Below are 22,890 nucleotides of genomic sequence, written 5' to 3' on the forward strand. Positions count from 1 at the left end.
CCGGGCTGAAATACTAGTATATATATATATATATATATATATATATATATATATATATATATATATATATATATATATATATATATTTTACACAGTGGTCACCACTTATCAAGGCCCGGAAGCCACTCAGGGATAAGGGTTATTGCAAGTACATTACTTTAGTGTGGAGATTTGATGAAGTGTTTACTTAAGGGGCGGTTCATTAGGAATTTGTTAACGTTGGACTTGAACACATCCAAGTTGTAGTCAGGTGGGAAGCAGGCAGACGGAACAGAGTTCCACAGGCGTGCAGTTCTAAGAAAGAAGCTTTGTTCATGGAATCCACGTTTGGATTATAATATTATGGAATCCACGTTTTGATTATATATATATATATATATATATATATATATATATATATATATATATATATATATATGTATATATATGAGAGAGAGATAGATAGAGAGAGATAGAAATAGAGAGAGAGAGAGAAAGAGAGAGAGAGAGAGAGAGAGAGAGAGGGGGGGATGTCTACTGAAGTAAAATGAAACAATGTGAAAAGTATATACTTATCTGTTTTATGGCATATCAATCTTTTTTGTTTTTTTTTTGTTATTCAATATACCAAAAGACAATTATATTTTCTACAATTCACCTTAGATGCTTTCATGAACATAAGTTTATAACCTTAAACTGGAACACACAGCCTTCATGGTGCCCGCCGTTAATAAACGTTTGTTTTCCTAAGGTTTTTTTTTTTCATATACTTTAATAACAGAAAATACATGCAAAAAGATACTTTAGTTCTGGGATTGAGTTATGTTTTTAAAAAATTCTGTTTCATGAAGATAAGTTTCTAACCTGAACCTGGAGCACGCAGCGTTCATGGTGTCCGTCGTTAATAAACACTTGTTTTCCTAAGGCTTTTTCTTATATACTTTAATAACAAAAAATTGTTGTGATTGAGGTTATTGATCTGTAATGAGTGTTGTTCAATATTTTGTAGAGGCTGTTACGTTGAAGGTTGCCACTTGTTGCGATATACATTTGCATGTTCCAAAAACCAATCAACAATAAAGGGCAAGTTTATTGAATACATTTAAAGACATTAAAAGGAAAGACGTTAAAGCAGAGTTACATATTATATACATATATATACATATATATACAAGAGACATTTATTTACAAAGAGAAATCATAAAAAATACAAGTGGGTTGTGTACACATACGTATGTATGTATAGGTATACAAACAAGAATGCATAAACTTGAAAGTGTTCGTTGCGTGTATACGTTCTTTGTGGATGCGTATGTCTGGTGTTTGTATGTGATCACAAGAGTTCATTAAAGTATACGTCGAATGTTCGTTGTGCATGCGTGTGTGGGTGTATGCAAGTGTTCGTTAACGCGTGTATTCTTTCTTACCTTGAAAAAGAAAACGCTCAGTCGAAGCGTGTGGAAAAGCGTGTTTTCACATCCACAATTCGAATGAAAGCTATCTATCTATCTATCTATCTATCTATCTATCTATCTATCTATCTAGCTAGCTAGCTAGCTAGCTAGCTAGCTAACTAGATAGATAGATAGATAGATAGATAGATAGATAGAGAACGTAACAGGAAGTAGAGAACCGTCAACTGTCGGACAAATCAGAAATCACAACAAGGGCAGATAACCGGTGTGTACTTTAGAATCGTTTGTGTGCGTGTGTGTGCGACCTATGTAATAGCATATCAGCTTGAAAAGCATCTGCCCAGAAAATATATGAAGAAAGATACTTTAGTTCTTGGATTGAGTTATGTTTAAAAAAAAATTCTGTTTCAGTTCTTCTAGGTAGTAATTTATAATTAGCTGAACATGTAATCCATCTCTATCTTAGCTGTCCATACATTTCTTTTGCTCTCTCTCATTTTACATTGTTTCAACTACTCTTTAATATTTCATAATGTCTTTGTGAAAATTTATGGAAAGAGTGACTCTTCATTCTCATATAATTGTGTTGGGAATTTTATGCTGTAAAATCGTGAGTACTTGACCTCTATCCGATCTTCATTCGCCCATCTTCAGTGTAAAAACAGAACACTGCTCGGATGGATATACAATGTCGGGTCCAATCAGACCTGCATATCAGCTCTGATACTTAGTTGACGAGGCTGAATATATATGAATGAATTTTTTTATAGGATTTTGAAAGTTGAATTTAATAATTACAATATTGTTTGCTCATTAAATTGACATTGTGAGCTATCTGTTTCATGACCAGGGGATGGCATACAGCAGCTGTGCTGTGTAAGCAGCGTGATACTGTATGAGGAGATATGTTGAGCCTGGTATGAGGAGATATGTTGAGCCTGGTCAGTACTAAAATGGATGACCATTTGGGAATTCCAGATGCTGTATCTGCTCTCTGCTTATCTCAGCATTGCTTCCAGTCAGTCTTGGGCCTGTTCTTTGAGACTAAACAGAAGCATCGACTGTATGTGGTTGAATATTGGGTCACCCACACAATTCTCACTCGTCTGTTGTGGTTTGCTGGACATGCAATGTTGGATCAGATCAGACCCTGAATATCAGCTCTGATGCCATGTTAACAAGGTTGAATTTTTATGAGTTCCTGAGATTTACATTGCAATATTTATGACTCATAATGGGGGTAAGGTCTCTTACAGTTGGAAGATTCTGTATATAAACGCTGCTGCTAGGAACTGACAAATCAAATTAATCACGTTCTTCTATCAACCAATCAGAAACCAAAATTGCTCCATAAAAATCAAACCTGTTTAGCAACCTTGCACATTTTTTTCATGTCAACACAAGAAGGATCTTTTGTTCTTTTGCTGCAAAATTATAAAGTCCGAACCTATACAGAACAGCTGTCTACTGAAGATTCATCATCTCCAGGACTTGTATAGAATAACCACCCATCGGAAACTCTTCTGAAACTAAACATGGCTTCCAACTCAAGAGTTTAAGCACGTTTAGAAGAGCTATTCTTGGAAGGCCGAAGGATAATGAGGCAACCCAAGAAAATGTGAATACAATATGCTTAGATCAGAGGAAAGTGCTGTGTCTATACTATTTGAGAGTCAAGTAGCGCACAATCCTAAGTAGAGGAAAAACAAGTAACTAATGCTGTGTCATAGGTTCAACGTAAAGTACACATATGCCTGATCTTCAGATTCTAGACTGTTTTCTTGTCAAGGAGTGTGTATCACGGATGTAGACACCCATGCATGTGTGTGTGTCAGAGTCTTTACAGCTATGGGATACAAACCATCAACGAGACAATGGAATCCTAATGTAATGAATCAGTAAAACCATTAAGCTTGGAGACTTTCAGTTTTTATGGAGCAAAAAATTACAAGTCAATTGTGTTGTTTGTAGTTATGTGTGGTAGTGTAGATATCGCGGGTTGATTTTTCACAATAGTGTTTTACATGGTTTTGTAGAAAGTTCCTAATCTGGTTGCTTTATACTGTGCATCGTGGGTTAGTTGGCATGCACTTCATTTGACTTTCAATTCTCGAGCTGAGAACAACTCAAATAGTTATATCAAACAAAAACATAACTAGATACCGACAACCTGATACTGTTCTTTGTCAAGATCACTTTTTACCTCCACCTCCTCATGAGGCAAGAACAGTTTTCTGTTCACGCCTTTCCAGGCTGCTGCTTTTGTTTCAAACTATTGGTTAAAAATGGGGTAAAATCACGCCTTCACCAAATGAAATAATTTAGTAACATTATATCCTATATTTTATAGCTTGCGCAAAAATTTCATTTCATTTTTTCAACGGTAAAATATGTTTTATCTGGAAACAAATAGACGAGGGAAATATTCGAAAGTTTAAGAATGAAGCTTAACTTTTCTGTAATATCTCCACAGAATTGATGCACAATAACTTGATTACCATCTACGGAGCAGTTTTTTTTGTCAAACTTTATTTTCGTGTCCGTTGACTCCACCAAATAACCATTTTTAAGGTTTTGGAATGTTACCTAAGAGACAAAAAGCAAAAACAAAAAACAAAAACAAATTAAATAAAAAAACATAGAAAATTCTTATTTGGATTATTTGGACTATAGTTCTTATCTTGAGTGTTATTCTCACAACGTTTCAGCCGATGTAAACTCCAATCTTCTTCTTTGTCAAATTCCGTTGAACTTGAGAACCTGCACTTAATTTCAAACAGAACCCTTTATTTAATATATGGGGGTGGGGTGGGGGACATAGCATACTCTCGTTCCATCAGCCTTCAACGTGGAAATCCTAAGTAATTCGCATTTGCATACTGAGCATGATCCCTATTGAGGATTGAACCTTCAACCTCCGGAAAAGTGTCACTTACAATTCTATTTTACCCAGTACTTTGTCTGTTACACCACGGGCAGAAAGATTCTCTGAGTTTGACAAGATACACTTAAAGATGCTCGGAGGTTATACCAGTCCAAACGTTATGAAAATAACACTCAAGGTGAGAACAATAGGCTTAATAATCCAAATAATATGAAAATTTTAATCACATAAAATAAATACTAAAATATTCCTCAGTTTTGGGATTGGGCTATGTTTAAAAAAAAATAAGCAACCTTCCATTTCAATTGTTCTGATTAACGATGATTTGCAATTAACTCACCAAGTGACTGGCTCTGACCAAGTTTCTATCTATTACTCTCGCCCTCTCTCACTGTCCCACCCTAACATTCTTATTTCATACACTATCTATCGCTCTCACTACTATCACTTTCTCGCATTCTCTTTATGAACAGTCAATGGAAATGAAGAAATGAAAGAAAAGGTTCAAACAGTCCATAATAAACGAAAGGGAATATCATCACAAGTATTAATATTATTTAACCGGGGATATTAATTAATTGGCGGAAACGTGAGAAAAGTAACACTAAAGATGAGAACAGTAGTCAGAATAATCCAAATAATACAACTTATCAATCCTCATCAAAAAAAAAAAAAAAAAAAAAAAAATTCAGAAACATAAACTATAAAATTCTGTGAAGTCTTTTGATGTTAGGATTGGAAATATTTGATTGCATCCAGAATGCCCCATTTTGGGGAGCTGGATTTTCCCCACCTTAAAGACCGGCCTTGTGTCTAACTCTGCCCTCGTGGGAAGGCAAGTAAATAGGAACATTAATCGAACACAAGTTGCTATTTTTACTGATGTCAACCTCGTAGTATGTTAAGTGAACTGAATGACTTAAAATAAATTCAAGTCACGTGATATGAGTTACAAAAAATTCTCATGATTCCCTTAATTTAAATATGAATTAAATTTCCCTCTTTTCAGTATTTATTATGTTTGACTTTCCTCTCTTTATAAGTTGGCTAGCACTCCCCACTCCCAGCCTTCTTTCATGGTTGTAATTTAAATATTTTAACATCAATGTTCTTTTTACTGAAGCTTCATCATCGGCAGCTTCAAAAATGTAACAGTTAAATAAACAAGGTCGATAGCCATTAGTCGCGTGCTCTCGTGTAATTAATGTAGGATTGACATGAAATTCTTAAAGATAAACTAAAATGACCGAAAAATGGGCTGAAATGACTTAAATAAATAAAAAGTAAATGACTTAGAATGACTTTAATGAACTTAAGGATGAAATGAATGACCTTAAGAATGACTTGAATGCTTAAAAAATAACTGGAATCCTTCAAAAACAACTTGAATGATCTGGAGAATGACTTGAATGGCTTTAAGACTGACTGGTTGTAAAGTGGGTGACCATTTTACATTAAATTAATACAGAAAAGTGATCCCCCACTTTATATCACAAAGTTATAAACATTAGTACAGCATGTAGTAAGAACAGATGGTATTTATTTGCTCCCCCACTGAGCAAATTAGGCACAAGGCCGTTTTTAATGTGAGGTAAAAACCAGCTCCCCTAAAAGTAGGCAAAAAGGGGGCACTCTGGTTACCAAAAATAATAATTGTCCCAGTATAGAGAGTTTCCCCTCCATTGACTGGTACAAATTATCTTAAGTGCAGCATCTGAAGAACAGATACTACACTTTGATCTTGGCCAAAAGGCTAAGAAAAGGGTATTTATTTGCTTCCCCACCGAACAAATTAGGCACAAGGCCGATTTTTAATGTGAGGAGTGAAGGGGAAATGGGGACCAACTCCCCGGGGAGTAGGGGAGCTGGATAGTGACAATTGGTATGAAGGGTTGCCCCTACATTGACCAAGGTCTTATATGTGGGGTTGGTATTTATTTGCTCCCCCACCGAGCAAATTAGGTACAAGGCCGATTTTTAAAGTGAGGAGTGAAGAGGAAATGGGTACCAACTCCCCGGGGAGTAGGGGAGCTAGATAGTGACAATTAATATGAAGGTCTTATATGTGGGGTTGCCCCCACATATAGTCTTTGATTGCAGTATCTGCCGGAACAGATACTACACTTTGAGATATTAAATTTTTTATTCACAGGAAGAAAAATACAATTGGGAAAATGAACAAAAAACTGAGGCACAAGGCCAACTCAAAAAGAAGGGGGGGATGGTGAGGTTGGTTGATCCATCTCATCTCTGTACTTTGATCTTGACCAAAAGGCGAAGAAAAGCTTAAAAAGCTAAGAACAGCATCTATTAGCAACAGACCTCAGGTGATTAGCAATAAACTAACCCTTTCTCAAAGAGAATTGGAAAGGCCTCCTAAAACTGCACAGAACTAAACTCTCACCGTAAAATCAACAGGGACTGGGTCATTACAGGAATGGTCTAATCTCTGTTGGTTTTAAGGGCCGAGGATAAAGATCCTTAGTCGAGTTTATATTTAATTCTCTCCCACCGCAAGAACTGTGATACCAGGGTTGGAAAGTGGGATTGAGAAGTCAGCTCCCCAGACAGAGGAAGGGCACTCTGACCTGCAAAAAGTGCCTCGGAAGCTCAGTCAGTATTCCCCGGTGAGGACGCTTCAGGCGATTAGCAATAAACTAACCCCTTCTAAAAGAGAGAAGGTAAGGCCTGGGAGGGTGGACCTCCTAGAACTGCACAGAACTTTACTCCCACCATAAAAATCGACAGGGACCGGATCAATAAAGGAATGGTCTAATCTCTGCTGATTTTGGGGGCCCAGGATAAAGATCCTTAGCCGAGTTTCTATTTTAAAATTATTTTTTTAAATATACTCATTTATATGAACTATATATATATATATACTCATTTATATGAACTTGATTGGTTTTATTTTTACTATTACGGTGAATTCTATTTATGAATAGTTTTTACATTCTACATAATTGCATAGAATTTAAGATGAAAACCTTCTAGCATTCGGAAATTATATATATATATATATATATATATATATATATATATATATAAAGTGACCTTGTTGATATGTGTTCAAAAAATCTCTACCAAACTTCTCTCTAAATATTCGGTTTACGGAGTTAAAATTTGATATAAAAGATATTTTGACCGTTAGCAGATTTTTCATTTGGTTTTTAGCCGGTACAATACATTGACCTTGGCCTGGAGTAAATTGATTATCCCTGCTTTTTTTCTGCGCATGCGCTAAGTAAAAATTATAGGTCAAACACCGTTATTTTTTGCTATTTCTGTAGATGTATGGATTTAGGTCATACGCTAACAAATAAGGCTGTTTTGGTTTCAATACTAGCTGATGACATAGAAGTCATTTTTCTTACATTTAAAATTATTCCTATATATATATATATATATATATATATATATATATAGGTACAATATAATAATCGATTGAAAATCGGCTCTATGGAGTACTGCTGCCACATCTGGGTAGGAGCTGCTAAAAACAGCCTATCCTGCCTTGACAGAGTACAAAATAAACTTCGTGGCTTAGTGGGGGATACCCTTTTCTCTTCCCTGCAACCTCTCTCCTACAGAAGAGACGTTGTGAGCCTGTCTTTGTTTTATCGTTATTTCCATGGCAAGTTATCGTCTGAGCTCCAATCTCTCGCCCCCCCTTGCCGATCTTTCACGATAAACACCCGACTAGCTGAAACAACTGTCAATAATTTTCCCCACTCTTTATCTGTGCCTAAATCAAAACGTAGATTCCATAAACAAAGCTTTTTTCTTAGAAATGCACGCCAGTGGAACTCTCTTCCGTTTGCCTGTTTCCCACCTGACGGCAACCTGGATGTCTTCAAGTCCACCATAAACAAATTCCTGATGAACCACCTCCCTTAAGTAAGACACTTTATCAAATCTCCAATACTAACGATTACTACGATACTATCCCATTGATTACTGTACACGCAATAACCCTTATCCCCGAGTGGCTTCTGGACCTTGATAAGTGGTGACCATCATGAAAAAAAAAAAATTAAAATATAATATGTAAGCGTATTTTATGACTGAGCGGCCTGTTGGCAAATAATACAAGGACGAATATATTTAGTTTAAGTTTTGATGAAAAGCTTATTTTTTTTTTTGAAAGTATAAAAAGGAAATAATGCTGTTATCATATTATGCAACGTTTGATTTTGTGGTCGATGGTTGAAATGCATCTCATATTTTAGTGATAGATTCGCAATTTTGAAATTGTCGTTTATTGCATTTGACATTTAAATTCTTCAAAACATTGATATCGAAATTTGGTGCATTATATTTTGGGGATATCTTATCGGAGTTTCTTTTTCTTTGTAAATCAATTTCCACTTACCTTAATGTAAATCCTGTAGTATCCTATCTCGTTTATAAAGAACGAACCATTTTTGTGAAGGTCATATTTTTGAAGCATATTTTGTTTCTTCCTTTCTGAAAACTGCCATTCTTTAATTACTATTAAACAGACAAAAAAAAAAAAAAATTTTTAATTAAAATTAAAATAATTAAAAAAAAAAAAATCTTTTGGTACTTATTCAGTTTCAGACCAAAATTTTGGCCACATTGTATCATGTTGCAAGATGCTGTTGCAATGTTACCAAAACTTGGGTCAGAATCTGAATAAGTACTGGTTTTTAAAATTTTATTCACCCAAAGCAAGCCACATTGCCACCGAGATATAAAGGGCTACTGTAAATTAAGAACTACATTTACAGGGGCATTTAAAGTGGGGAATTGTGTCGCAAGATGTTTTTTCACATTACATTTAAGTTTCTGCATGTTGGTAAAGTCGGGGAAAAAGAGATCAAAGGAGTTCCAAAAGTCAGTGAATTGCAGAGAGAAGTTATTAGATTAGAAAGTTTTCCGTCATTTAGCTCCGCAGTTAAATGGTGTAATTTTGTTGCTTGTTGGGTTGGTTGGGGATATTTATATTTACGGAGAACAAGTGCAGCATATTTATTGGAGGACATTCCATTGAAGCATTTGTAAAAAAAAAAAAAAAAAGTACAGGGATGCTAAATTACGGTGATATGACAGGGGCTGGAGTTTGGTAGACAATGTGGAACATATTCGGTTAAAGGTTTCTTGTTGAAAACTGTCTTTCTTCCATGGACCCATCAGAAAACTAGAAACTTCCCAATCAAAGTATATATATATATATATACTCGGTTTTTTTTTATAAACATGCTCACATCCCACTGCTACAAATAGCCACTTGTTTCAATCAAACAACAGATATCATCAGGCAGCGACTTGACTATTCAAAAGTTCAATGAATAATGGTTATTCATTGAACTTTTGAATAGTCAAGTCGCTGCCTGATGATATCTGTTGTTTGATTGAAACAAGTCGCTATTTGTAGCAGTGGGATGTGAGCATGTTTATATAACAATAAACAAGTATATATATATATATATATATATATATATATATATATATATATATATATATAGCGCTGTAAAAAAAAAATCTATAAAAAAATGAACAATTCACATCGAGTCCATCTACAAGTAAGAGCAAGATTTAGAAATTAGTACCCAGAAAGTGGGTCCATCTTGTATTATGAAAAAAAGCCACGAAAAATATGCATAATAATGTCCAATAAAAACTGCTATAAGAGTTAACAGAAAACTTAAACTAATTTAATAGTTAACTTTTATAGCAGGATTTTTATATGCTACATCGCTATGTATTTTTGTGATTGAGAACTTTCTATTTTTCTGATGAATGCATGGAAGAAACATCCACGACAAAAATACGAATATCAATCGTTCTTCTGGGAGCAAAAAGAATCTGTAACCGTATCAAATTTTTTGTTTTGCAAAAAAATAAAAAAATAAAAATAATTGGTAAAGTGAATAAGATATTGGTTTTAGCAAAATGTTGTTTCTTTATCTACATTCTGTTTTTGTTTTGTCCTTTAGTCCTCACATTCCATGATTTTCTGAAAAAAAGGGGAAGAATTACTGTTTTCTGGATCGGAATCTATCCATCTGACACTTATCATTGGTTAATTTTTAACTTTGAAGTGGTATTTTTTATTTATTTATTATAATTATTATTTTTTATTTTTTACCTTTTTTAGCTTCTTATATCAAGTGGCTTCATACCTTGAGTGATTTATATTTAAAAAAAATTATCATTTTGAAAAAGGTTGATATTAGTGATGGGATGATTCCAATATTTTTTTCCTCATGCGGATACCATTACAGATTCTGTTTCATAACCATTCATTCTAATACAATTACTGAGCCAGATTCTTTTAAAATCTCATTATATATATATATATATATATATATATATATATATATATATATATATATATATATATAAGAAATAAAAATTACAATAAGTTTACCAAGGTAATCAAAATGGTAAACTTAAAATATATTATGAATATTAAAGAGTTAATATTTACAAGTAAAGTAATCTCAACCAGATGTAAAAGCTCAATAAAACCGAAAAGGAAATAGAGCTTATAATATGAACAAATGATTAATAAAACATGCTAAAAAACATCTTGAAAAAGAGTTAAAAAAAAAAAGAGTTAAAAACATATTTAATTTTAAAAAGGAAGCACAAGATAAGTGGATAGTCCTTAATCCGCGGAGTTTAAGTCATTGTGTAAGATTAATAATTACCTTTATACGGTGATCCAATATTTTTGGTGCAAGCCTCAACTTTTACAGACCATTCCTAAAAATAAAAAAGAAATTTCACAAAACATTTTGAAAGATGTACAATAAATCTAGAGTTAATGATTGTAAATTTCATAATGCAGGTGCTATTCAACTCAAAGCGTGCAACTTTAAAGGAGGGATACATTTCTGTAAATAAAAGTTGCTGGAAACACAACTTGTGATTTGTTGGTTCCTTGGGATGAATCTTCATTTTAGGTTTCCGTCAACACACGACCAAAGATGGACCAGGTATGTTTCCCCGATTGGCCAGATGTTGAATCCCCAGAGAAGTGTTATCCACCCCTTTTTGTTATAAAGTCTATATATTATATGTCCATTGTTAAGCTGTATCTGTTAATATATCGTCACGTACAAGCCCGAGAATACTAGACGATCATACAAACACTGTCAGAAATGTTAAACACGCATCAATACAACGAGCAATAGAAAAAAAAAAAAACTACAGACGATCACAAAACAGAGAACACTGGACGAACACACGTGTCACACACATAAATATATACGTAAACACATGAACATTTATATATTATGTAAATATTATATACACCTTGTTATATAGACCCCAGTACGAACATAGGTCGATTTGGTTACTCACTTATATATACACTCCCAGTATGCTATAATAGGCAATCTGTGTGTTATGTACTACGACTGTTGCTCTCTGTATATTATGTTTTGTTTCAATACAAATTACTTTTTATAACGCATATCCATATCTGTGTTTTACTTAATGACCCTTCCGGGCAACAACATGAAGATATGACGGACCGGAAACATAAAACTACAATTTCCGGATTCGGCAATACGATGAAATAACCGGAAAAGGATTGATATGTTACAAAACAAAATAATCAGATCAGTATGCTGCTGTGTCTACGAATCTAGTCGTTTTTTCTGACTTTCTTCGCCTACTTAATTATTTTTTTTACGCATATAGGTCACAAATAAATAGATAAACCCAAATAAATTATTGGATTATTTTTTACTTTAATAAATAATTTAATAATACATGACTAAACTGGAAAAAGGATTTTGTATGAAAAGTGAAGAATCCAGCAAACAAAGGGAAGTAACTCTGTATTAGTCAATACTAATTAGAGTTAGAGTACTGGTGTGGGGTGGGGAGGGGGATTGGCATGTCTGGTAATCAAAGGGAAGAAACTATGAGTAGAACGCTTTCCAGAGTCTAGAGACTTCAATAGTGAAGGGGTGGGGTTTTGTTGCTTATTTGTAGCAATTTTGTTGTATGTAAGTTTACATCAGAGAAAAGTGACGTCACCTGTCGATAAATAGTGGTGATAAACAGCCTTCAGTATAGGTGAGGAAGGGGTGAATGTTTTGTGTTTTCCCAGATTACAAAAATTAGGAATTTGTAGAGAGATTACTCCCCCCCCACTCCCCTCCGTAATGTTGTGGAGGAAGGGGGAACTAGAATATTCGTTTGGGTACCGCACGTGGAAACAAATGGGAGTTTGAAAAGAGCCATAGCTAGCTTGTAGTACTCACGTCCTGCCTGGAGCAGCAACCCCAGGCGATGTCTGCTCCCAGGCAGGGTCAGGATCAAAGAGGATTAAAAGTTCATGGTTTTGCCTTTTATATACTCTGTCACGTGATATAGAGCTGGCTTATGATTGGACAAACCAGAGAGAAAATAGATTTCAAATCTCGAGGTCGTGAGAAGAAGTTTCTGCGACGTATAATAAAAAAGAGACTTACCGGTTTGTTTCTCCTACACTGACTAAATGAGGTACACACTCGTTTTTCTTTCTGAAAATTGAAATTGAGAAAAGCGATATAGAGTGTTTTAAAGATGAAGTACAATAATGAAAAAAACTTCATGGTCCTAACTCTAACTGTTTCTTAACACTGATACTCTCATATTGTATTTCTTTACATCAATTAGTATACTAGCCTGGGTGCCCGGCGTTGTCCGGGTGTTTGGACGTGTGTGTTCAGCAAAAAAAAGAAAAAAAAAAGTAGTAGGGGGGCAGGCAGGCAGGCAGGCAGACAGGCAGGCTCGAACCATGTATTGCGAAGGAGGAAAAGAATGTGAAAAGAACAAAATCGTGACGTCTTTGCTGTTGCGCCCATCACAAAACCGGAAGTGACAAACGTCAAAATTAAGGCTAGTCAATCGAAAATATCTGCGACAAAAGCGACCCCTCCTTGTAGAAAACTGTGCCATTGAGGGTGAAGGAATTAATGTTTTTGGCTAATTTTTCGATTTGTTGTCCGAAAATTTGAGGTTTAAAACGATACCAATTTCATCACGTTCCCATGCGTCTGTCAAAAATTTTAAGCAGACATACAAACATACATACATACATACATACATACATACATTTAAACAGACAGGTGAGATTTATATTATAGATTAAAGCTGAGTTAATCAACGTTTGTTTCCTTAAGGCTTTTTACTAATAGATTTCAATCATGCCTCTATTTTTTTTTTTAGATGAGGCTTGCTAATTCATATTATTTGGATAACTCTGACTACTATTCTCATCTTGAGTGTAATTTTCACAACGTTTCAGCTCATGTAACCTCCAAACTTCTTCAGGTGTATCTTATCCAACTCTGGAATCTGTCAAAGTTAGGAATCTGCACAGAATTTCCACAGGAATTCGTGGCATAACAAATGAAGTACTTGATAAAATTCAGTTGTAAGTGACACTCTTCTGGAAGGTTGAAGGTTCAATCCTCAGTGCAGGCGATATGCAGAATACAACTGCGAATTACTTAAGATTCTACCCAGTCGTGGTTGACAGAATAAGAGCATGCTACCCCCCCCCCACATGAGAGGGGACATCAATTAATGACGCTGCCTACATAGGCGTGAACTTATCTGCTAAATTATTAGATTTATTGCTGGTTTTCAGGAAAAAGGAATATCTCCTTCTAGGTGATATAAGGACGGCCTTTTTACAAATTTACTTTAAATCGGAAAACGATAAGAACAGATTTTGCTTTTTTCTTAAGAAGGGTGACAGATTATGTACATACAGGTACAAAACAATTATATATATATATATTTTTTTTTTACACGGTGGTCATCACTTATCAAGGCCCGGAAGCCACTCAGGGATAAGGGTTATTGCAAGTACAGTACGTTAGTGTGGAGATTTGATGACGTGTTTACTTAAGGGGGCGGTTCATTAGGAATTTGTTAATGTTGGACTTGAAGACATCCAAGTTGTAGTCAGGTGGGAAGCAGGCAGACAGAACAGAGTTCCACAGGCGTGCAGTTCTAAGAAAGAAGCTTTGTTCATGGAATCCACGTTTTGGGTTCAATGCTCGCCCCTTCATACTGAACTTCATATTGAAATTCCATGCGGAAAAATATGCGAAGGATTCGGCTTCACATGCTATTTCAACAATTTTTACGTGGATAATCTTGTCACCACCAATTGTGACAGAGTCCTTACTTACTATTTATAACAATGTTCGCAGCAGATTGTTAGAGGTAGGATTCGATCTGTGATCCTGCAATTCTAACTGCTCCAAGATACAAGATAAAATGTTGGAGGATGATCTCCCTTCCCAGCCCTTGAGAAGGTATTGAGATATCAATATACTCCTTTCGGGATACATTCAAACTCTCTCCCACTTTAGTGGACCCTGGGGTAAATACCAAACGGGGGATTCTTTTGCAAATATCAGGAGTAGATGACCCTTTATCATTGCTTCTTCCTGTCACGATACAGGGGAAGATCATTGTCAGCTTGATCTGGAAAAACATGTTGTCTTGAGATGAGCGGATTCCTGAAGAGCCCATCAATCTGTGGCAAAACCATGCCAAGGATCTAAAGAATTTGAGGAAATTTGAATTTCCCAGGCATGTATTGTCTGAAAATCGTTCTATCGAATTTATTTGTTTCTGTGACGCGTTTAAAAACGCGTACGGATTCACCTTGTATTCGAAACAGGGAGCTAAATGTTCCCTGTTGTTCGCAAAGGCCAGAGTAGCTCCCATTAAGGGGGAGTCACTTCCCACTTTGGAATTAATGGCTATGTATTTAGCCCTTAAGGTAGCCCCTCAAATTTTTAGTATTTTAGGGCACCTTAACATTGATAATTTTTTCCTAATGTCTGATTCCCAAGTAGCCCTCTCGTGGGTCCTGAACCGTAAGGGATCCAAGAAAAATATATTCATTGAAAACAGGATCACAGAGATCAAAAAATCTTCAGAAGATAATAATATTAAATTTAGCATTTTAACGAAATGAAAATGTTTCCTCGTCGGAGAATCCAGCAGATCTTTTAACTAGAGGAATCAACACTTCTAAGTTTTCCCAGTTATTCAATTTCTGGATGTATGGCCTGGAATGGCTTAATAAAGATGGCATTGATTGGCCAATCTCACCCTTACTTTGTCTAAATGAAACTAATAAAAAAATTGTATCATGTTTATACTCTTATGAGGCACTTCATTCTGAAAATACCTTCCTGTTGGATATTACAAGGTATTCCCGCTTATCTAAAGCAATCAGCGTCTTGGAAAAGGTGTTGAAATTTTATTATTTGCTACATCACTGTAGTGCTGATCATTTCAATAAGGCCAAATTATTGCTATTTGCTAACATGCAAATGGAAGCCTTTTCACATGAACTAGTTTATTTGAAACAACCTTCCGATAAGGTGCCTCTCCCCTAGGGTAACTGCCTTAGGGGTATTCCTTGATAAAGATGGTTTAATTAGAACCAGAGGTTGGATACAGAATTCTGATATTCTTCCCTTTGAGGTCAAGTTTCCCCTTTTGTCGGGAAAAAATCATAATTTAACAAAACTGGCGATTAATGAGGATCATCTTAACTGTTGTCACATGGGGGTTAATTCAACCCTTAGTAAGTTAAGGCTGTCTGGGGTTTGGATCCCTCAGTGGAGACAAGCCGTAAAAGCCTTTTTGTATACTTGCATTGTATGTAAAAGAATAAATTCTCTGCCTTGTAAGGCACCTGCTGGGTCACTATATCCTTCTCATAAACAAGCGGGTGTGGATTTTTCTTTCCATGTGGATTTTTCTTTCGATAAAGGTTAGAGGGGTAGAAGTTAAAATGTATGTATTGCTCTTTACATGCATAAGTTTGCAGGCAATTCACTTAGAATTATTGTCGAAGATGAGTACCCGCTTTTTCATGCTAGCCTTTATTAGGTTCAACAATTTATTTGGTATCTCTATGCATGTATATTCCGATAACGAAAAATCTTTTGTTGCGTCCGGAATATTGTTGTTGAACATGCTCGAATCCAACGAGCTGAAAGAACAATTTAAATCTAATTACATCATCCATCGAACAATTCCTCTTTATTCTGCCTGGCAGGGGGAGGGGGGTGGGCTTGGGAGAGGCTAATTAAAACTGTCAAGCAATGTATGAGGAAACTATTGGGCAGGAGAAAGTTGGATTATTTTGAATTTCTGACTGAACTTTCTTATGTGCAAAAGGCAATAAATGACAGAGCCCTCACTTATATTGCTTCTGCTGACAGAGACTTTAGTATTTTAACTCCAAATCATTTTCTACAAACAGGCTATCAATCTCGTTTGCTTATTAATAATTATGATTCTGAATTATGTCCTGACCCCACAAATAGGACTGCCTTGTTACATTCCCTCAAAATGAGGAATAAATTTGTTGAAAAATTCAATTGTATCTGGCACAATGATTACCTCTTGTCATTAAGAAAAGTCGATGCCAAAATTGGGAGCAGTTATTCCCCAAAGTTATCTGGTGGAGAGATAGTGCTTATTAAGTCTCCCAACAAACTCAGACAATTTTGGAATCTTGATAAAATAATTAAATTAATTACTGGAAATGACAATAATGGTCATTCCACTGTCATTCTTAAAGATGGGTGCAAACAGGTCCATTCCTTAAAAAAAAGTTGTGCCCTTGAAAAGTAAGGGCAATGATGATATTGTAGCGACCGAGTTTATTGGGGAAAGAGGTCCCTTCTTCTGTCCAACATGTTCAGTTCCTAATAATGAAACATCACCAATGGTGTGCTGTGATTCCTGCGACAGTTGGTACCATTTCAGCTGCTTGGGAATTAATCAGCGGGATACCTTAGGGGAGTGGCTTTGTTCAAATTGTAAGGATCATTCCACAGTGGTCATTAACTAATATTTGGATGCATTAGAATTGGAATAGACAGCAGACAGTGGCACACACATATTAAAATTAAGAAGTTTTAACTGAATTAAAGTTATATAATTATTGAATCTCAATTTGAATTGTCAGCAAATTAACGCATTGAAATTGATAAATTTGTCTGCGTTAAGAGTTATGTATATTGGATTAACTTGTTACTTGTCATTTATCCGACCGTATTATTAATTAATTTATATTAGGAAAAAGTAATGATTATCCATTACTTTTTCCTCCCCTCCTTGGCAGTGTGTGATAAATTCCAGTTACAATGCCATTTTCATGCTCTAAGCCGCCTACGCACATTTCTTGTAGGCAGCCTGTCATTGGTTTTAAAAAAAAAAATTTTTTATACACGGTGGTCACCACTTATCAAGGCCCGGAAGCCACTCAGGGATAAGGGTTATTGCAAGTACAGTACGTTAGTGTGGAGATTTAATGAAGTGTTTACTTAAAAGGGCGATTCATTAGGAATTTGTTAACGTTGGACTTGAAGACATCCAAGTTGTAGTCAGGTGGGAAGCAGGCAGATGGAACAGAGTTCCACAGATCAGGAGTAAAGGACAAACCCAGAAGCTTGTCAAAACATGGGGCTTCTCCTAGACGAGAGCCATCCATTTCAATTGATGCCAGATGGTGATCAGAGCATTGATGATGTAAAGATAGGAGTTTGGTTTTAGATGCATCAAAGGTAATCAGCCACGTCTTCCCCCACTGAACCACACGCTCGAGATCAGAGGAGAGAGAATCAGAGAGAACTTTGTCATTTACAGCCTTTGATGTGTTGCCGTAGATGGTCGTGTCACCAGCATAGATGTCAACGAATGATTTAAGTATGTGTTTAGGGAGGTCATTGATGTAGATCAGGAAGAGAGTTGGGCCCAGGATTGACCCTTGAGGGACTCCAGCATTAATACTGCAGGCCTCTGATTTTTGTCCATCGACCACTACTCTTATGAGCCTATCGGAGAGAAATGATTTAATGGTTAATTCGTATAGGCCAAGATAATTACTTGGCGCCTTTTTTGTAAACATCCCTTTGTTTTTCAGTCTACGAAAACTTCCGACAAGAGCGAGATTCACCAAAATTCGGCTCCGGGAAAAATGCCTTATCGAGAATGGAGTCGCAACAATTTCTTCATATTTATATCACCTAAATGTTTGGTGAAAAAGGACTTGAAATCTCTACAAGCAGAGACACCTTTATAATTGTGCCGAAGATATCCCAGTTAGAGGATGGCATCATTTGAACATTTTCATTATGCTTATATCGACTAAATGTTTTAAGTTTTCTCAATTCAATGAGGGTCCCAAGGGACTCGATTTATGCCTAATTAAAGGCACCAGAACTGTAGCAGCCGACAGCCGCTACTAACAAGCTACATCTCATTACTGCGAGATTTGAAATTCATTTCCTTCTGGCTTGACCAATCACGTGACAGAGTATACAAAAAGCGAAACCTGAATCTATTATTAACCCTTTCGGATCCTGACCTTGCCTGGGTGCAGACTTCGCCTGGGGCTATTGCAGGCAGGATGTGAGCACAACGGGCTAGCTATATCTCTCTTCAAACTCCTAATTGCTTCCCGGTGCTGCAAACGAACATTCTATCTTCACACAAGAACATCTGTCTCATTCTTTCTCCTTCAACAGGCCTGATCTATATCTAATTGTCGGATATTTAATCTTCGTTCCCACACAACGAACTCTTCACGACTTCTATAAATACACGAACAATAAACTTATACTAATACGTTTCTATCTATGACTCTTTTACTAACACCTTTCCCTCTTGTACTCTTCTGCTAAACGCCACAAACGAAAGTACCAAATAAAGTTTATTAATATAGAATGAAACTTCCATTTCGTTGTTTCTATATTTGGTGAACCCGACGTGATATGAACACGCAACCTCATTCCGTTTCTTCATTTCTATGGAACTCTTGCCGAGAACGCTATGAATTATCATGGACATTTTCGAAGAAAAACCACGCTAACACTCCAACAAAAGAAGTTAACTACTGGCTCCCAATTTGGGAGGCAAAACTGACCCACCGTTTTGCAAGGGCTGTACCCGGACCAATAACCTTTCTTTCATGTTATAACTGAATAAATTTTGAGTTTAAAGGTAGGGTTTTGTAATTGTGGAATTATTTTTACCTCAGCCAGGGAGTATTTGTGAGATTAATTTCTCTCTCTCACACACACACACACACACCTGCGAACATGACGAAATTACTAAAAAAATTTTTTTTTATATAATAACTTGTACAAATATTTGGGTGCTTAAGACAGGCGACAGATCGATAGTTTTCCTATGTCCTTTAAAAAAAAGCAATAGTACTTACTTGTTATGTCGAAAATAGTATTATATCTAAAAATTACGAAAATTCATAGAGTAGAAGTTATTCATAGTTTAAAGTAATCTTTACGGAAAATCGGAGAAAATTACATTTTTCGAAGATGTTTTAAAAGATTGCAGAAACAGGGAACATAACCCAAAGAGCATATTTTATATTACATTTTCGTAATTTTTGGATATATTACTATTTTCGACATGAGAATTAAGTAGGTAATATTGTTTTAGCTTAAAAGGATACATTAAAAAGAATAAAACGATCTGTCACCTTCCTGTGTATAAAATACTAAAATATTTGTTTCGAATATTTTTCATTCTTTGGACCACACGCTGGAAAAAAAAATACGAGACTTTATTTGTTTTCGTGCAATCACACGGCAAACAGATTTTTAGTTGTTTTCGAGTGATTACACTGCAACAGGCTGGAAATAAAGGCATTTCAAAGAGAAAGGAGAAGAGAGAGAGAGAGAGAGAGAGAGAGAGAGAGAGAGAGAGAGAGAGAGAGAGAGAGATCTTTCCGAGAAAAACGTCGGCGAGTTTTTCTCTGAAAATGTAGCTATCCAAACGGAGCGTTTTCAATTTCTCTCATAAATATTCTCCATCTTCGTTCAATCTTGACTGCACGTGGAATTATGAAGCAAGGGTTGCGGCGCAACCCGGTTGCGCAATCCTCCAGCCACACCTTTCCGTAATCAACACTTCTTGATTTTAGCGGCAAAAGAAATCCAGGACGACTCTTCTGATACCGCAACTCTATCTTCGGTATGCTCGCTCGTATAAGAGAAATCCTTCTAGACCGAGGCAATTTTTATTGCTGGCCAAAAGTGTCTCCTTTTGGAGGATTTGAATTTTCCCTACACTAAAAACCGACCTTGTGTCTGACTCTACTCTAATAGGCACGTAAAGGAAAGATCTTTATAAACTTAGATAGTTTTTCATGTCCCCTTGTAGGGGAGTTGAATTTTGCCCACTTTAAAAACCGACCTTGTACCTAATTTTGTCCTTGCGTGAGGGAAGCAGGTGGATCTGTGCATTCATAAGCTAACAGAATTAATATGGATATGGGTGCTTGTGTAGATTCGTAATCTTTTAACCCAGCGCATTTCAGATGAAAACATTATTAAGTACTTACATGTCATGTTGAAATTAGTGTAAATTTAACAAATAAAAAAAAATAAATAAATAAAATAAAAAATAATTGTAGTAGAAATAGAATTTATTGAACTATCGAGTTTTATCGTGTTTTGATGTGGAAGAGTTGTGCGACCAATTCTGTATGACAAACTAACTTATCTTCTCTGACTTAAATAAAACGTTCCCCATTTTTAAACCAACGCATTTCAGAACGTAATTGTGAATGCTTTTTGTTTGTTTGTTAAAACTAGCACATCTGCTGGATCATTTTTCGTAATTTTTAGAATTCATACTAATTTCGACATGAGAAGTAAGTGCGTAATAATGTTTCGACCCGAAATGCGTTGGTTTAAAAGATCGCTAATCTACAAAAACACCCGGATATAATTTTCATAAAAATTCAGGATACGAATCATCCACTGTGTCGAGCATTTAAACAACAGTATTTATTTAGCGACAAAAATAAAAGCGGATTTAAAGGAAATAATTATTTTGGTAGTTAAATATTCTTTAAAATTAAATATAAGCGGATGCTAATTATCCTTGTAATTACACTGAATACATCTACAAGTGACTAACCTTCCTGTGAGAGGACATCGTAGAGGATAGAACATTATCAAATGGGTAAACCTTAAAGGTCGCGGCCAGAGAAGAACGCAAAAAAAAAAAAAAAAAAAAAAAAAAAATCTGTATAGATGTCTTTATTTTTGTTGCTGTTTTGGTTTTATATAACACTGGTCAACAACAAATTTGTTGCCTGCGTTTTTTCAGCTGATTTACGACGAATTTCATGCACTGAATCTGAAAATCACATTGGTTTTGCTCAATCGGTTCAAGTTTTTGAGCTATGGCTACATGTTGTTTTTTTTTTACGTTTTTGTTCACATTTATCCATGTGTGGAACATTTTAGAAGTTGGTGGCAGTAAAATGTCATGTTGAATAATTGTTTTGATTAGAAATGGTTATTTTAATGACAAGAAGTATTCAGGTCTGATAGTTTTTTGGTGATTCTGTCAAAAAAGGGATCAGTTTGAAGTCATAAAACCTCGAAATTTTCCAAAAATTAGTGCTCAGCATACATGAATGAAGACTGGCATGCACATAAGGAATTAGTACTTTGCAAAGAAAAGAACACCCTCAACGACCTTCTCGTGGACAGTAGCAGAATACTCTTCCTGCCGCTGCACATCAAACTCGGCTTAATCAAGCAGTTCACCAAGGCTCTGAACAAGGATGGTGACTGCTTCACTTACTTGTGCCAGGCATTTCCAGGATTAATCATGCAGAAGTTGAAAGCTGGCATCTTTCATGGTCTGCAGATCTAGCAGCTCGTCAGAGATTGAGAGTTAGAAAACTCAACGAAGGAAGTAGAACTGAAAGCATGAAAGGTATTTGGTCTGATAGGGAAGAACTTTCTTGGCAACAATAAGGCCAGAAACTACACAAAACTTGTCAACAACATGCTAACTGCTTTCAAAAACTTAGGATGCAACATAAACGTAAAGATGCACTACCTATTTTCACATATGGACCGGTTTTCTGAGAACCTAGGTTCAATGAATGATGAGCATAGAGAGAGATTCCATCAGGACCTAAAAGAGATTGAAACCAGGTATCAGGGTCACTGGGACACAGTCATGGTGGTTGACTACTGTTGGAATCTGAAGAAAAACTTCTTACCACTGAGCATTCCAGGAGTTCAAGGAAACAGAAGTTCAAGCCCTGAAGTTTGAACAATGGTGAAGCAACATGCAATTTATGTGGACCTAACTTCATCGATACACACCATTCAGTTTACAGTAATTGATGTTTCTATCAGGTAATCAATATGTTTTGTTGGCAAAACATTTTTTTCTCGTAAAAACATATTTAGGATGATATGTGTTGACAAAATATGCTGATAATGCCAGAAAAATGAAAACGATTTTGTCAGAAAATCTGATTTTTTCAAAGCAACTTAGCATAAAAACTTGACCTGGTGGAGATAAATTGATGCCATTTTCTGATTTAGCAGCGCAAGAATAGACATGCTTCTAGGACTGACCTTCACTCCTGACCTGAAATAGAAGACTTATATCAAATCTGTTGCCAAGGTCGCTAAAAAAATGCTTGCTTCATTTTGCCACTTCAGAAAGTATTTCACTCCCTGCTAAAAACGACATTATTTTTTGCACCAACCTAATAGTTTTGCCACAATCTATCAAAACCATCACTATTTAATTTCTCCTTCACAC

General features: G+C 35.7%; 1 protein-coding gene and 1 non-coding gene across 3 annotated transcripts in view; both read right to left on the bottom strand.

The window, feature by feature from the left end:
- Positions 1 to 1,116: 1,116 nt before the first annotated feature.
- Positions 1,117 to 22,890, bottom strand: part of LOC145293942 (uncharacterized) — a 25,914-nt gene continuing 4,140 nt past the window's right edge. The window contains exons 2-5 of one of the 2 annotated variants that reach the window (XM_080140802.1): positions 12,732 to 12,782; positions 10,956 to 11,010; positions 8,651 to 8,769; positions 1,117 to 3,980 (exon numbers count right to left, since the gene is read on the bottom strand). In XM_080140802.1, the coding sequence (XP_079996928.1) occupies positions 3,759 to 3,980; positions 8,651 to 8,769; positions 10,956 to 11,010; positions 12,732 to 12,782 (447 nt within the window). In that variant the 3' untranslated portion in view covers positions 1,117 to 3,758. The remainder of the gene's footprint in view (positions 3,981 to 8,650; positions 8,770 to 10,955; positions 11,011 to 12,731; positions 12,783 to 22,890) is intronic. The other variant, XM_080140803.1, reaches the window with a different exon arrangement.
- Positions 5,851 to 6,044, bottom strand: LOC145294396 (U2 spliceosomal RNA). Its single transcript, XR_013869863.1, has one exon. It is a non-coding gene; the product is annotated as a U2 spliceosomal RNA (small nuclear RNA).

The sequence above is a fragment of the Euprymna scolopes genome, chromosome 15, assembly GCF_053919585.1.
Source record: "Euprymna scolopes isolate OS-2025 chromosome 15, ASM5391958v1, whole genome shotgun sequence".
NCBI lineage: Eukaryota > Metazoa > Mollusca > Cephalopoda > Sepiida > Sepiolidae > Euprymna > Euprymna scolopes.